This window comes from Diabrotica undecimpunctata, chromosome 1 (genome assembly GCF_040954645.1).
Source record: "Diabrotica undecimpunctata isolate CICGRU chromosome 1, icDiaUnde3, whole genome shotgun sequence".
NCBI lineage: Eukaryota > Metazoa > Arthropoda > Insecta > Coleoptera > Chrysomelidae > Diabrotica > Diabrotica undecimpunctata.
This window is the reverse complement of record NC_092803.1, coordinates 32,265,452-32,281,357: the sequence shown is the minus strand read 5'-3', so window position 1 is coordinate 32,281,357 and position 15,906 is coordinate 32,265,452. Positions and strand designations below refer to the sequence as shown.

At 31.4% G+C, this 15,906-nt stretch overlaps 1 protein-coding gene across 1 annotated transcript in view; it reads left to right on the top strand.

Moving 5' to 3' along the window:
- Window positions 1-15,906, top strand: part of LOC140447578 (peroxidase-like) — a 36,535-nt gene that overhangs the window by 6,681 nt on the left and 13,948 nt on the right. The window contains exons 2-3 of the mRNA XM_072540309.1: window positions 1,842-2,040; window positions 5,331-5,680. Coding sequence (XP_072396410.1) covers window positions 5,538-5,680 — 143 coding nt within the window. The 5' untranslated portion in view covers window positions 1,842-2,040; window positions 5,331-5,537. The remainder of the gene's footprint in view (window positions 1-1,841; window positions 2,041-5,330; window positions 5,681-15,906) is intronic.

Genomic DNA, 15,906 nt, shown 5'->3' with positions numbered 1-15,906 from the left:
AATCTGATTGGACATATTTTTGCAGAATTCTAGTCTTAGGTCGGGGTCATCATCTGAAAGTTGGCGCACAACTTTAATTTATATGGATAAAATTTGGTTTTTTGCGAAGATTCGGTGTACTCTCCTTTAACTAATTTCCATCGAGTTAAAGTTCCATTCGAGTCACGTGATGACCTCTATGGAGAGGGCATCACGTGACTAAAAACTACCTCACTTCGGCCATATTGTTATGATCGTTTTGACAGATCGTGTATGATTGTTTACGTTGTTGTTTTTCGAATATTTTTAGTTTTATAATACGTTTATAAAAACTGTAATATTATATTGTGATAGTGCATATTAATGGTTTCTTGTTCTCAACCTAGTTGCAGTAGCTGAAGCAATGTTAATAAAAAATCTTCAGGAATAACGTTCCACAGGTTAGTATACAAATATGTAAACAAAGTAATGGCCCGTACTTCAGAGTATAAGTTAATAGTATTTATAAACAATCTTATAAGTAAGGTAGATCGTGCTATTCTTGAGAATACTCAAATATCTCATCCTAAATATCTTAAAATTTGTTATTAACTACTGCAACATAATTATTTTTATTTCTACACAGTATTTTTGAACAAGAGAAATAATTTTTTAAGTGTCAATTAATTTGTAGTTATCAAATATATAAGTTGTAAAATTTCTTTTATTTCATACCGTATATTTATTTCACCCTTTAAAATGTTATTTATATTATTATCTTTTTCAGATACAACTTGTTATTTGACTGTATTAATTTATCTTTATGTATAATATGTAGTGTTTTAGTGTTTACCGCGGGATAAATAAATCATAGTTTATTAAAAATATATTGCACTTTTTTAGATTATGATTAAATCTTCTGAATAACTAGTCATATTTGTATTGTATTTGTATGGTAGTTTTAATATTATTGAGTCCGGCCTGAACCCACCGCCATATTTGTATGATCATTAGATCTACTGACGCCGTTTTAATACACACGTTAATATGCTCATAGCTTCTCCATAAATTCTAATTCGATGCTAATTTCACAGAGAGGCGCAACTTGGGCAGTAGAAAAAGTACGATTTACTAGCATTTCTGCAGTTATGTGATTTTTTTGTCCAATTGTTGTCGACCATATAGTTTGGCATCTTGAATACTACCTGTTTCTTCACACTTCCAAAGAAGCTGCCTCAAATAAGTCCTCGATATAGGGTGATCGGGCATTCCTTCCCATTGGTCATTTCGGTCACGTGGTCGATAAACCCGGCCTATTAGAAAGAGACACACAGGAATTGATTTGCGTCAGTTTTCTCTGTCGCACTGAAGGAACCGCCTGTATTGCAACTGTCAGTCTATTTGTATTACATGTATATGTTTATAGCATAGACATAAAGTACAAGCTACGACTAATCGTTGCAATATCAGCGCGTTCCCCCAGTGCGACAGCTAGAATTGACGCAAAGCTGTCCCTGCATGTCTTTGGGGCCAGGTTTTTTGGCCACTTAGGTCACGCGGTCGATAAACCTAGCAAATTAGAAAGAGATGCAGAGACTTCCTTGCGTCAGTTTTTTATGTCGCACTAGGGGAACGCGACTGTACTGCAACAATCAGTTTATTTGTATTATATGTTTATGGTTTATACATTAACCTGAGCTAACCCAACAAAATATATATTTAATGGAAAATTCAGACAAGCTATCCGATGTCTCACACACTTCTGGCCTGGGACATATTTTAAAAAATTAGATTTGAAAACAAAAGAAATATTATAAAATAAGATAGATTAGATAAATATCAAAAGGCTGTAAACTCATTAATTATTAAAATTCATATTACAGATAACGAGAGTAACCGCTTTCTTAGACCTAGACATTGTGTATGGAAATACCTTAGCAATAAGTACATCTTTAAGAGTGCCTAATAGTGCTTTATTGATAACCGAAACATATAATGGACAACCTTTTCCGCCCAATGATATAACCAGAAGCACCTGTCCATTAATCCCTAGCAAAGTTCAGGAAGTTTGTTTCCGTGGAGGTAAGTTAAATAAGTGTTTATGTTAATGCCGTGACATATAGTGTAATATACAGTGATGGGTGTCTTACCACCGGCTTTTTAACGTAAGAGATAGAAAACACAGTTACCTTGTAAAATAAAAAGAGATGAAACTAGTAGAGGTGAGAAATAATCGGAAAAACCTATAATTTATATTACATTACATTACCACTAACGATAGTCTCACACCTTTAGACGTTAGATTCGAGCTAAATCACCTCGGTCATATTATTATGAGTAACGTCGAATGTGTGACGTATTTCCATTTTTTAATTTCGCATAAAGTAAAACTGATTGACCACAATAAAGCAAAAATGTGTAGTGATTATTTAATCTAAAGTTTTAAATTATTAACCAAGAATAATTTCTACTATGATTTGAGCAGTTTCATACACTCTTGTCACGGAATAATTATAAATCCTTCGTGGATTAGTGGTAAGATTCGACATTGCGATACAGACATCGCAGACGATTAGAGTTCAAAACCCACATGTGGTTTTTTTTTTAATAATTTGAAATTATGCAAAGATCGTTTTGCTTTAAATCACTAAACAAAACTAAACAAAAACTAAAGTTAAGACAAAAAATCTTATTGACAAAATAGTATCGTCGTACTTCGAAAATAAGTAAAAACTTTTAAAGAATGTTTAAATAAGTAAAAATTCTACAAAAATGGGTTTGAAAATGCATCAAGTATCCCGCAGTGGGGCCAAATGACAAATATATCGTCAATACATCGTTTTGAAGATTTGGGTTTTGATCAGCATTGATGCAGATAGTACTCGGGTCTCGAGGTCTTTCATAAAGATAGTATCAATTACTGGAGATACTAGAAAATCCATTTCGGCACCATTTATTTTTCTGTAGAATTGGTTTTGAAAGATGAAAGAAGTGTTGGACATGCAATGTTTAATAAGAAAAAGAGGGATTAGTTTATATATATATATATATATATATATATATATATATATATATATATATATATATATATATATATATATATATATATATATATATATGCTGTAGAATAGTAGAATAGTAGATCCAGTACTAATCGAGTAACGACGAGAAGTAGATCCACCATATATATATATATATATATATATAAATATATATATATATATATATATATATATATATATATATATATATATATATATATATAATATAACTGTTTTGGATGGGTTGGAGTCAATAATAGGGCTATTGGTTAACTATTTTTTTATTCTCGAGCTTTCAATTGTGTTTACAATTATTATCAAGAGCTAAAAAAGACAAAATACTTACAAGGTTGAACTAAAAAGAAAAAACAATTTTTGTTAACTTACCAAATAAAAATTAGTTTGGTAAGTAAAAATCACTGCTTACATCTTCAAAATATTTAATACAAAAATGTTTTTATCTAATAAATGTTTCTCTGAAAAATTTTTATAATTTTGAAAACATTTTTTAATATAAGAATAATTGAATTTATAAATAAGTTCAAATAGCAACCAATTACAAATAGCCTCAATGTCATAAATGCCAACATAAAATTTTTATATTTGACAATTATATTGCCAAAAGTAAAACTTCGTTTATACATTCTTTTTTGTTTAGTAACAAAAAGAAGAAGATTTATTCACCGTTGACAGATGTCTGAAAGAATGTGACAGATATATGAAGAATTAAATATGACATTTTACAAGTTTTATATATAAATCATAAAGAAAGAATATAATTATAAATTTTGCTTAAATTTGAATTTCAGATCTTTTGTTTAAACTCTTATCATTTTTGCTAATACAAACCATTCCAAAAAAGTCTTTTAAATTTATTACTTTCACTACATAAAATTTTAATGTTATCAAAATCCATAATATGGTCTTTATCGATTATATGTTCTGCCAAAGCACAAGATGGTTTTTTAATTCTGCAATCACTTTTGTGAGAAAAAAATGCGATTTGAAAGATTTCTTCCGGTCTCACCAACATATTCAGCCTCACACTGAGTACAACTAATGCTGTATACTAAATTCGTTTTTTCAAATTTGTCTATAGGATATTTAGTTTTAGAATATAAAGATGAAATAGTTTTGATGTTCTTTGTTGCTATTTTTATATTGTCAATAACCTTTAGTGTTTGTATTAATTTAGGTGTTAATGATGGTATAAAAGGTAGTGAATGATAATAGATGTTCTGATTGTTAGATACAATGTTTTGAGATTGAGCAAAAAATGGTGTTAAATTATTTATATTACCAATATTAGAAAAAAGCATCCTATGTAGCATATCTGAGGATAAGAGTTTCAATTAGAATATTTTTTAATAACTGAAGATCTTCCTGTAGATTAATCTGGATGAGAAAGTTTTAAACACGTTCTTTTAATCCTGTTATAAGGTTCATTTTCATCTTATTTGGATGGTGAGAGTAATAGCTTATAAATCTATTACTACATATGGGTTTTCTGAACCATCTGGTTTTCAACATATTGTCTGTATTTCTTACAATTCTCATGTCAAGGAATGGTAGAGAATTATCTACCTCTTCCTCAACTGTGAATTGTATATGTTGATTATGACTGTTGAAAATGTTGACTGTTTCATGAATTTTGTGTTTAGGAAGTGCCAAAACTAAATCATCTACATATCTCTTAATAAAAGGAATGAAAAAAGTGCAATTACTGATACAATCACTGATAACATCATCCATGACATAGCTACTTAGAATGGGTGAAAGACTAGATCCCATAGGACTACCAAAAATTTGTTTATAAAATACACCATTAATATAAAAATATTAGAATCAAAATAAGTGTTTTGAAATGTAATAAGTCAATAGAGTGTGTTGTGAAATCTCATTCCAATGTTTTTCAACACTACTTATGATTAAATCTAAAGGCAAATTAGTAAAAAGAGATGTTACATCAAAACTAACTAAAACATAATTTTGTGGTAATTGGAAATTATTAATGAAAGAACTAAAATCAAATGAATCTTTAATGTAAAAATTGTTGTTTAAATTATAAGCATTAGTTAAGATGTCAGTGAGGAGCTGTGCTATTGGTCCATTAGGAGGGCATAAAGATGAAACAATTGGTCTCATAGATAAAGTTGGTTATGTATTTTTGGCAGAGCATAGAACCGTGGAGCAATAGAATTATAAATTTTAAGCTCTTTTGCTTTTTTGATAATTTATTGATAATAAATAAAAATAGGTACCATCATTTTGTTATGATGGTACCTATTTTATTCAGCAATTAGAAATTGTCTATATAACTGTTATTTTTAGGTGATGGAAGAATTAATCAAAACCCCGATTTGACCATTCAACATATTTTATGGCTAAGGGCACACAACAATATAGCTAAACGACTAAAAAATTGAACCCTTGTTGGGATGATGAAAAAATTTTCCAAGAAGCCAGAAAAATTCTTATTGCTCAGCACCAATGGTTTACATATAACGAAATGTTGCCCGAAATTTTGGCAGATATAACATGTATCAATATCAGTTGATATTTGAAACATTTTATTATTTATATGTAAACGATTACGATCCATATTGTAGTCCGAATGTTTTAACGAGTTTGCAGCAGCAGCGTTTAGAGTACTACATTCCGTACATCAATGGACAACTTGCGTAAGTAACATAGAACATACGCGTATAATTTTAATTTTAAGTTATGGGATAAGAGTGGGTAAAACTGATTGACTTATACCCAATATATTTCTAATCTAATACTAATTTTACAAGCAAAAGACTGTCATTAAAATTGACTTTTACTTAAAAAAATAACACCACAATCTAATAAATAAATCAGAAAGTTATTGAGTCATTAAGTCATTTTCCAATCACACCATGGACGAAGAACCTTTTTACCTTTGGAGCGGCAGCAGCTCAGCGGCCAAGATACTGGCTTTCTAAGGCAGAGTGCACGTTTTCGATTCTCGACGCCAACAATGGTATTTTTAGTTCTAAAAATAATAACGAGCCCTTCGTGTGTTCCAAAGGACAAGCAAAGCCGTCGGTACTCGGGGCTAGTGTGAATGGACAAAGGTTACCTGAAACATTGTTAAACATGTAATTGGCGACGGAACTTCTCCGAATGGATCTCTTCGGCAAAAATACCAACGATATTATTATTGTTGTTACCCTTATCATACAAGAAATTATTACTAATAGTGCCTCCATACCTGCTATTTGTGTGCTTTTTACAGCCTCTGTGATTTTAGAGTTAATTTGAGGATGGTATATTTTTACTACATCTTTTTTCTCTTTAGACCGCTCTCTTGGTTGCTTGTTTTATCTGTTGATCTCAAATGAACCTCCAGTCAATATTATCTAAAGGTACATTACTTTACTTACCAGATTTAGATTTGTAGTAATATAATCGTTCTATAAATGTCTTATTTTGTTAAATTTCGTAATTTTAGATTTATACAGGGTGTTTCAAAAAAAGGACCCCGTCTCTAGGGTAGGTAAAACTGAAAAATAATTGTGGTTTGCATAGTAAAAAATTTTAGTAACGCCATCCATTTTCAAGATACAGGGCGTTGAAGAAAAAAAATTACGCATTTTTTACGATTTTGCCGAACTACTGGCAACATTGTAATGAAATTTTATACGAATATGTTTTGAAGCTGATACTACATGAATTTGTTTTTATATCTGATTCTCATAGAGGGCGCTAGTTACACGGATCGTACTAAGTATAAGTCAATATAACTTTTTAAGAGTATAATTATTAATTAAAATTTCAAGTAAACTTAAGCATCATTCAATTTTACACGAAAAGGTAATCTTGGTAAAACTCGATACTGTGTACCGTTTCCGAATATTTTGATTTGAAAATTATGAAGTAGTAATTGATGCTGGTAGTAATGATAAAGTTCTAATAGGTATACCTCTATTTTCTTAAAGTGTGCTATGGAAATCTGGCATGTATTGATTGTTATGACGATAAATCAACAATAATTAGAGATTTGAAACCTTGTTATTGTAAAATCAAATCAAAATGTACTCAAATGTTAAATACACTGACATGTTATTACCTTAGGCGAATGTTTAGGATGTTCTAGTGCAGCTGTGACACGTTATGCAGAAAAGTTTCCTAGAAGAAACTTACCAAGTAAAAAAACATTTACAGCCGTTGAACGACGTTGCCGAGAAACTGAGAATGTGAGAGCAAATAAAATAAATTCTGGTAGACCAAGAACAACAAGAACAATTAATAAAGAAAATAATATTTTAAATTTACTTGATCAAGATCCAACAGTTAGCGTAAGGAATATAGCAAGACAAACAAATACTTCTTCTTCAAGTACTTGGCGGATACTGAGAGAACAGTAATTGCATCCTTATCATTACAGACAAGTCCAAGAGCTCTTGCCAGATGATCTACCGGTTAGAGTGGATTTTTGTGAAACATTGCAACAAAGGACAGACCACAATCCAAATTTTTTAAATGCATTCTTTTTACGCACGAGGCCACCTTTACGCGACAAGGTATGTTTAACTCCCATAATGCACACAACTGGTGTGATGAGAATCCACGAGTCAAAAGGGTATCACATTACCAACACTCATTTAAAGTTAATATTTGGGCAGCAACTTTAGGTAACAAATTAATAGGTTATCATATTCTACCTGGAAATTTAAATGGTGAAATGTATCTTGATTTTTTAAACAATTCTTTATTCGAGATATTAGAAGATTTAACGCTAAACGAGGGAAGATTTTTATTTTTTTATGCACGATGGAGCTCCACCACACTTTGATAGAAGGTGTCGTAATAGGTTGAATATTCATTTTCCGAATCGATGGATTGGTAGAGGTGCAGAAGCTCCTATTAATTGGCCTCCTCAGTCATGCGATTTTAACCCTTTGGACTACGCAGTTTGGTTGTATATTAAGGAAAAAGTCTAGGTTACAGAGGTAAATTTACGTCAAGAATTAGAAGAAAGAATTCAACGTCAATTTAATGACATCATAGCTGATCCCCTACCCTTTAGAAGGTTAATGGAATCTTTAGAAAAAAAATAGACTTGTGTATTCGCAAAAACGGAGGGCATTTTGAACACTTACTGTAATTGAATTTTATTTTATGTTCTTAGTCATTAATTTAATTTTCTTCTTGTGAGTTTGTTTAATTACTTACTATTTTATAATAGCATCAATAATTATAACTTCATAATTTTCAAATCACAATATTCCGAAAACGGTACACAGTATCAAGTTTTACCAAAAGTTTCTTTTTCGTGTAAAATTTAATGATCTTTAAGTTTACTTGAAATTTTGATTAATAATTATACTCTTAAAAAAGTTATATTGACTAATACTTAGTACGATCCGTGTAACTAGCGCCCTTTATGAGAATCATATATAAAATAAATTCATGGGCTTCCAAAACATATGTGTATAAAATTTCATTACAATGTTGCCAGTTTCGGCAAAATCGTAAAAAATGCGTAAATTTATTTTTCTTCAACGCCCTGTATCTTGAAAACGGTTGGCGTTACAAAAATTTTTTACTAAACAAACCCCAATTATTTTTCAGTTTTTTACCTATCCTAGAGACGCGGTTACCTTTTTTGAAACATTCTGTATAGGTTATGTTTAATCCTACATTTAAATTTCATTCTGTAACTACACTCACTTATATACAGCCTGTTTCTTGGGAGAGTAATATATGTACATTAACTGAGGCTAACACTAAGCGATCTCAAAAACCTCATACTTAATGGATGTTACTTCATCAATAACAATCAAAGATACCGGGTGTTTTATCTATTTATTAACTTTTCATTTGGTTTAAAAATTTTTAATCACACTGTAACTATTAACTTAATTTAAAATTTAAATTAACTAATTTATTTACAATTTTAAGAAATCGTTTTCCGGATTAAAAAATTTGGAAAATATTACAGTTTTCCCACGATATGACACTGGTTTATCCTGCATTATAATAATTTGAAAAGGACAAAATACCGAAATACAATAAAATAATACATTACTAGAATAATACATTTGATCTAATTCTTACCTTGTAATAATATTTTCTTCTAAATGTGCCTATCTTCTAGAGATGTTGGCGACCACATTAACAATCTTATTGTATTCACAGCACCTCAAAATAGATCAGTTGACGTTAGACAAAGTCCACTTAATAAGATTGGCCAGCCAGAATATATGTATACGTCCAGGGCCTCTCTTACCCTTAATTTAGCCCTGTAGAATCAACTGTAGAAGTCGGTATGCATGAAATGGCCGAAGTAAGTCAATTTTCTGTTCTTTACGGTGTTGATAAATTCTTTGTCTTTTCTTGGCCTCTGGAGAATAGTTATGTTACTTGTGTGGTGTATATATAAGACCCTCAACATACGTCGATAGCACCACGTTTCAAATGCCTCTAATCGTTTTATGACATGTTCTGTAAGACTCCAGCTTTTTACTCCATAGAGGACACTAAAGACGTAACATCTAAGTATTCTTATGCGTATATTGATACTTAAAGATAAGTTGCAAAGAATCTTCCTAAGGCTGTTGAAAGAGCTTCTGGCTTTTTTAATAAGAGTTTTTATTTCGTAGCTGTTGATCCCAAATATTCTTAACTCATAAAAAAATTTCTTAAAATTTTAGAAATTTACAATAATAATGACTAAAATAAGACCCCTACAACATACTTTTGACCATATTTTTTATTAGGAACAACAAGATGCTTTAAAATAGCTGTTCCCATATGGGCTCGTTAGGCGCAACCTATATTATACACAAAAAAAATTATTTTATAAAAATTAACTATTGATTATGAAACATTCGAAAACAATCTATACAAAGTCCAATATTGCATTTGCAGCACATTGTTCGTCCCCTACTATTGCAATTGTCACCCGACATCTTCACCTTTTACCTTCGGGGACTGTAATAATGTAATGATGCATTCCATCATATCTAATATCATTGCTAACTCGAAAATCACTCGCTGCTGCTTTCGGTGCTCGTCCAGTAGCTTTCGGTTGTACCCTGTATCTTGTTAAATACGTCTGAAATAAAGAAAAGAAACACAAGAGTACTACTGAATAGCTTCCTTCTACCTGTTTATTTACCTGGTAAATACTTCGTCTAAAATCTAGTTGACTAATTTTTCGGCCACTTTTTCTGTACAAAATCCATGCATTCTGTAATGCAGCATCAATTAGATAAATAAATTGGGCCAGTATCATTTCTTTGATCTAATACCAATGCGATAACTACAATCAGATAAAAAATTATATTCTAAAGGCAGACAAAGAGACAAACTTACCAAGATATGTTGTTGTCCATTTGGTCAGTTCCACCCATATTTTTATTGTATTCCGCTATAAGATTAGGCCTTGGCATGGGAAGTATTTTCTTTTCTTTTCTATTAAACCTGTCTACTGCCTTCACTGGCTCAATACCATAACTCGTACTAGCAAGGGTGATAACATTATTGTCCATCTATCTAACATACACTATTCCGTTTCCCTGTCTAAAATGTATGAAAAGTATCCTCTTCTTTGTTTTTCAACCTCCTTTTTTGAAGAAAGAGGCAGTCCTTTGGCAAGCGGTTTTCCCTTATAGTGCCGGTTCCAGTATAACCATTAGCCTTTAGAGTACATAATAAATTTGGATTTGTAAACAAGTTATCGAAAAAAAAAATGTACGGAAAGTTTCCTTTTTCCTTAGTTCCTCAATCATTTGCAGTAGAGGAGCCGTTGGTTTTCCAAAATTGATTCATAATTAGAATTTGATCTATGATTTTTTCCTTGGTATACTTCAAAATTCACCAAGTAACCATTCGGAGTATTCAACGACCAAACTTTGTATCCAAATCTTACTGGTTTGCCACGGATGAATTGTTTACATCCATGGCGACCAAAATACCGAATCATCGATTCATCGTAGGAAAGATTTGGTTCAGGTATAAAGTGTTTAAGAAACTTGATTTTAAGTGATCTGTAATTAACCGAAGCTTGTACATTTTATCAGAGGAGATTGTTATTATCAGCAAAATGAATAAATCTGCATATTTGCAAGAATCTATCACGGCGCATGGCTTCTGATATCATAATATTTTTCATATCATCTGAGTTTTCCCAATAACTTCTTTTCGATAGCAAAACATTAATTCCACTGAGGATCAGAATACCAATAAAAACTTTTAATTCTTCTATGGTCAGATTAGGATTAGGACATTTTGAAATAAAGCATAGTTTACCGTTTCATGTAAAATTATTTGAAGCAAATCGTCGGAGAAAAAACATTCAAATATCTCTGAACAGCTCAACGATTGGTATTTAGAGTAGTCCCCTCATGGACTACGACTACCGGTTTGCAAATCTCCTTCAACAAAATTGGTGACTGCTGGTTTGATGCTATATTCAGTGAATAACTGTCCTTATTTGCAGATAAAATATCAATATTATCAAGGTTGAGTTCCAGTCTGTCTTTGTTCGCAAATACAATCTCAGCTGGAGCACTCAGTTGTCCTGCTGACAAATTGTCTGCTAAACCACTGTCATCTTCATCTGCAGAGTCTTCATCAGTTAAGATGTTACTATCAGGAGGCTCAATATATATATATATATATATATATATATATATATATATATATATATATATATATATATATATATATATATCTACGGCATTTCCTTCATCATAAGCTATATCTAGAGCTTCTTGAAGCGTAATTCCCTTAAGATAAAACACATTATTCATAAATGGCATTAACGCCTAACGAGCCCATATGGGCACACCTATGTTTAGAGGCAAATTTTATAGCCATAATAATTTAGACAAAAACAGTTTTTACATACTAACATTCCTTCACATGTTATTGATAATATACGTATAAATGCAATTAGCTAGATAATATTTTCAGAGTTAAATAATACTTACACAAATTTGATGCCATATTTTTCACGAATATTACTATCACATGTATTCAAATATCCAAAACAAACGAAACCTTTTACCACTGGTTCGCACAAACTCTCCTAGGTATGTATCGACATGTACTAAACTTGTCTGACCACTTAAACCGCTTCGGAGTCCCCACTACAAAAAATTCTTCACGTTTAAAAACCTCCTTCTAACGAGCCTATATGGTACCGTTAGGCTCTAATGGGTTAATATTGCAGCCCAAATAGCATATTTTTTCCACTCTTTCTAACGGTGTATCGCTTATTGTAATTTGGTCGTTTATGTTGGTGTTTTTACTAATGATCATTATTTATGTCTTCTTGCAATTTAGTTTTAGGCCGTATTTGTTACATGCTTTTACAATGTTATCAATCATCCTTTGAAGCTCCTGCGCACTATCTGCAGCAACACTGTATCATCTGCATATCTAATATTGTTTATAAGTTGGCCATTTACAGCAATCCCATCTTCTGATTCGTCCAGGGCTTCTCTAAAGATGTTTTCAGAGTCTATGTTAAATAATTCCAGTGACAATATGCAAACCTGTCTAACTCCAGTTTTGACTGTAAAGATCTCGGATAGTTCATTTTCTAATCGTACTGTTGCTTTTTGTTGGTGAAATAAGTTTTAGATCAGTCTTATATCCTTACCATCGAGATATTTTTAAGATATCGATTAGTTTTCCATGTGGACTTTATCAAATGCCTTCTCGAAATCAATGAAACATGCATACACATCGCAATTGACATCCCTGGCTTTTTGTATTAGAACTTGTAAACTAAAATGTGCTCCCCTCGTTTCGAGTCCTGTTCTGAATCCAAATTGAACTTCACTCAGGTGTTCTTATAATTTGGTGTATATGCGCGAGTGAATTTTAATAGCGAGTACTTTAAGGACATGGCTCATCAAACTAATTAATCATATGTTCTTCACATTTTCTAGCATTTGGTTTTTTAGGAAGTGGGAATGAATATTGATAGTAGCCAATCTTTTGATAAGTAACCAGTCTCGTAGATGTTGTTGAATAGTTATGTAAGAGCTGTGATTTGGTGTGCCTCTAATAGCTTTAAAATTTCACCATGCATCTCATCAGGTCCTGGTGAGTTCCCATCTTGAATCCGCTTAATAATGTAATAATATAGGTCTGTACAATTATTTCAGGAGTCAATGCTCTTGTATTTTCTTTCTTTTTTTTGTAAAACTCTTAAGTACTCTTTTGTCCTATACGGGGCACTCTGTTGTTCCGGATATAATGACATAGAGTAATCACCCATCATGTGGTGCTCCAACGTCCTGGTATCATTTTCTATCACTTTGATATCCTGGTGGATTCGTTGCCTTATTCTTCACTGATAATCACCCCGATTTTCAGGGAAAATTCAAGATCGTTATGAAAAAAGTGGTTTTTGTCAAAAGAGTCAAAGAGTCAAACATCATTTTAAGAATATTTGGTCCAACAAAATACCTTCTTTCAATTTGCTTTTAATACATGGTCAAACTTTCCACTCAAGTGCTTGAAACATTTTCGATCTTTAGGCAGGGCCTTAAAAACTCTTTATTAAGCGTAACTTGATCTGTAGAGGTCGAAGAAGGGTTTTTTGGCTTCTTTAAACTTTTGTACAAAATGTTCTTCTCACTAGGTGTTTCTTAACGCATAACGTAACAAAACAATCAATCAAAAAAAAAATCAATGCATAATATGTCTCTATTTAATATTAAAAGAAGGTTTTTTGTACTCTTAGTTAAATAAAAATACTAACAGTAAAGTTATTTAAAAATTTTGAGTTAATACTGTATTGCTCCAAGCAAAACGTTAGGAATGAATTATATTTTTAGTTATGACATTATTTACGAAATATTTTGTGTTACTACCATTTGATTTACTATTTTTTCTGCGGTTTAAGTTAGTTTTTGGGCATACAACAATTTTGGGAACTAATTCTTGGTATTTGTTAATATTGAATCCAAAAAGATTGTATTACACGTTAACAATTACCGAGAATTGTTGTTTTTGATATTAACAAATAAATCAAGACTGTAATAATTACGTTTATATTATAAACAAACAAATTCAGATACAAATAACAAAATACAGTATTATTGTACTTAATCTATATATTTACGTTGTTTGCCATGTTTTCTGCGTAATTCATCTTGTATTAAACCACACTCTGTTTTTTTGGATAGGGCTGTAGCAATGGGTCGATCGTTTATAGCAAGAGCATTTTTTAAAAATGTTTTGCAAACTCTAATGTGATCATATTAATAATAAGAATATTTGTATTTGGTTTAATTTCTATAGTATGTCTAATAATGATTTTTTTTTGTTTATGTAAATCTCCCAAACTCTAATACTTATTAAAAATATCTTGTCTATCTTGTCTCGTTTATTTGTAAACGACAGTTTAACCTTTCATTTTTGGCCTCAAGTTGAACCCATTTTCCTTGCAGGTACTTGTTTTTTGTTCACAGATTCACAAGCTTTTCATTCATATGATTCATTACGCAGGTTTCAGTAAACCGTATCCTCTTTTTGTCCTTAGTATTGTTGTTTTGCTCTTCTGAAGAAACATTTAATTCATTAATTAACCCACCAATTTTATAAAAAGTATTTAAATTATCCACAACTCTATCATCCGAGCTACTTGACGAAGACCTACTCGATAAAGAGCTTCTTGAAGAAGAGCTACTTGATGGTTTTATTCTTAGACCTCGAAGCAAACTATAGGTTTTACTTTGCACACCAGAAACTTAATGCGGATTTCGGTCGGAATCAACGGAATCAAAGTCGCCCTGGTCTGAGTGCATCAGTAAAATGTAATATTGTCTTTGGTTGGATTCTGTAATAGGTTTAACATAACTATCCTTACTAAAGAAACTGTTTACATAACTTTAGTGTACTTAATGACTTGTAAATCGTAACTCACGTCACTGTTTTTTATTTGGGCACCAGGTTTAATATTTATACTCTCCAGTGACAATAACTACTGTGAAGAGATTTCCTGCTCGCAATGCTCAGCATTTGTTGCCAAAGCAACAAGTAATCGTCCAGGACTCATAAGTATGGAACCTAAAAATGAATCAAGTAATATTATTAGATTAAGTATATAGGCACTTGACGCAAGAATGTCACAAAGAGTGTAGTAGCTCTAAATTTATAAAATGAAGTAGTTGGTAAGCTTTCTTAATAACACTGCTACACATTTTAAATGAGTTATTACTATCCGGTGATCTAAAAATAAATAGTGATTAATAAATGTTTTAAAAACAAAAACAACAATGACTTAAAGTAATGACTCGACAATAATGTAACATGACAAAAATAATGAACTGAATCAATAATTGTGTCGTAGATAAAAATATTAATTTAATAAGTGCTCGTGTAAATCAGTAACAGTGTAATAACTAGAAAAACAACAATATTATGATTAGGTTCAAATCAACAAAAATGTAATAACTCAAAATATAGCTATGACAATTACATAACTTATTCAGCAATAACGTGAAAACTCGAAATGATGAGCAAAGCAATACGGGCGTTCCCGATCAATGTTGGTCGCAATGTGTGACGCGATATTGTGAGGGGGGTGACGACAGTCGGTCAGTGATGAATAACGTTTTACGCCGCCCTCATTTACTCATTTACTACTCGATTAAAGCCACAGTTTTATTGACTTATAGGGAATTGAATCTTATATGTGGATATAGTGTTATGTCAATTTCGAAACATTTTGAGTTGCGACACTATTGTATTATTAGTGCGAAGTGTTCCTATTATGTAAGAGTACAGCTTTAAAACTTGTTTTTGAAGAGTCTATAAAAAACCTCTAATTGTTCTTATTACACTCATTCATTAGACCAGAAATATTATGACAGTAGACCAAATCGCCTTTCTGCTTAAAAAACTGAACAAACTGTTG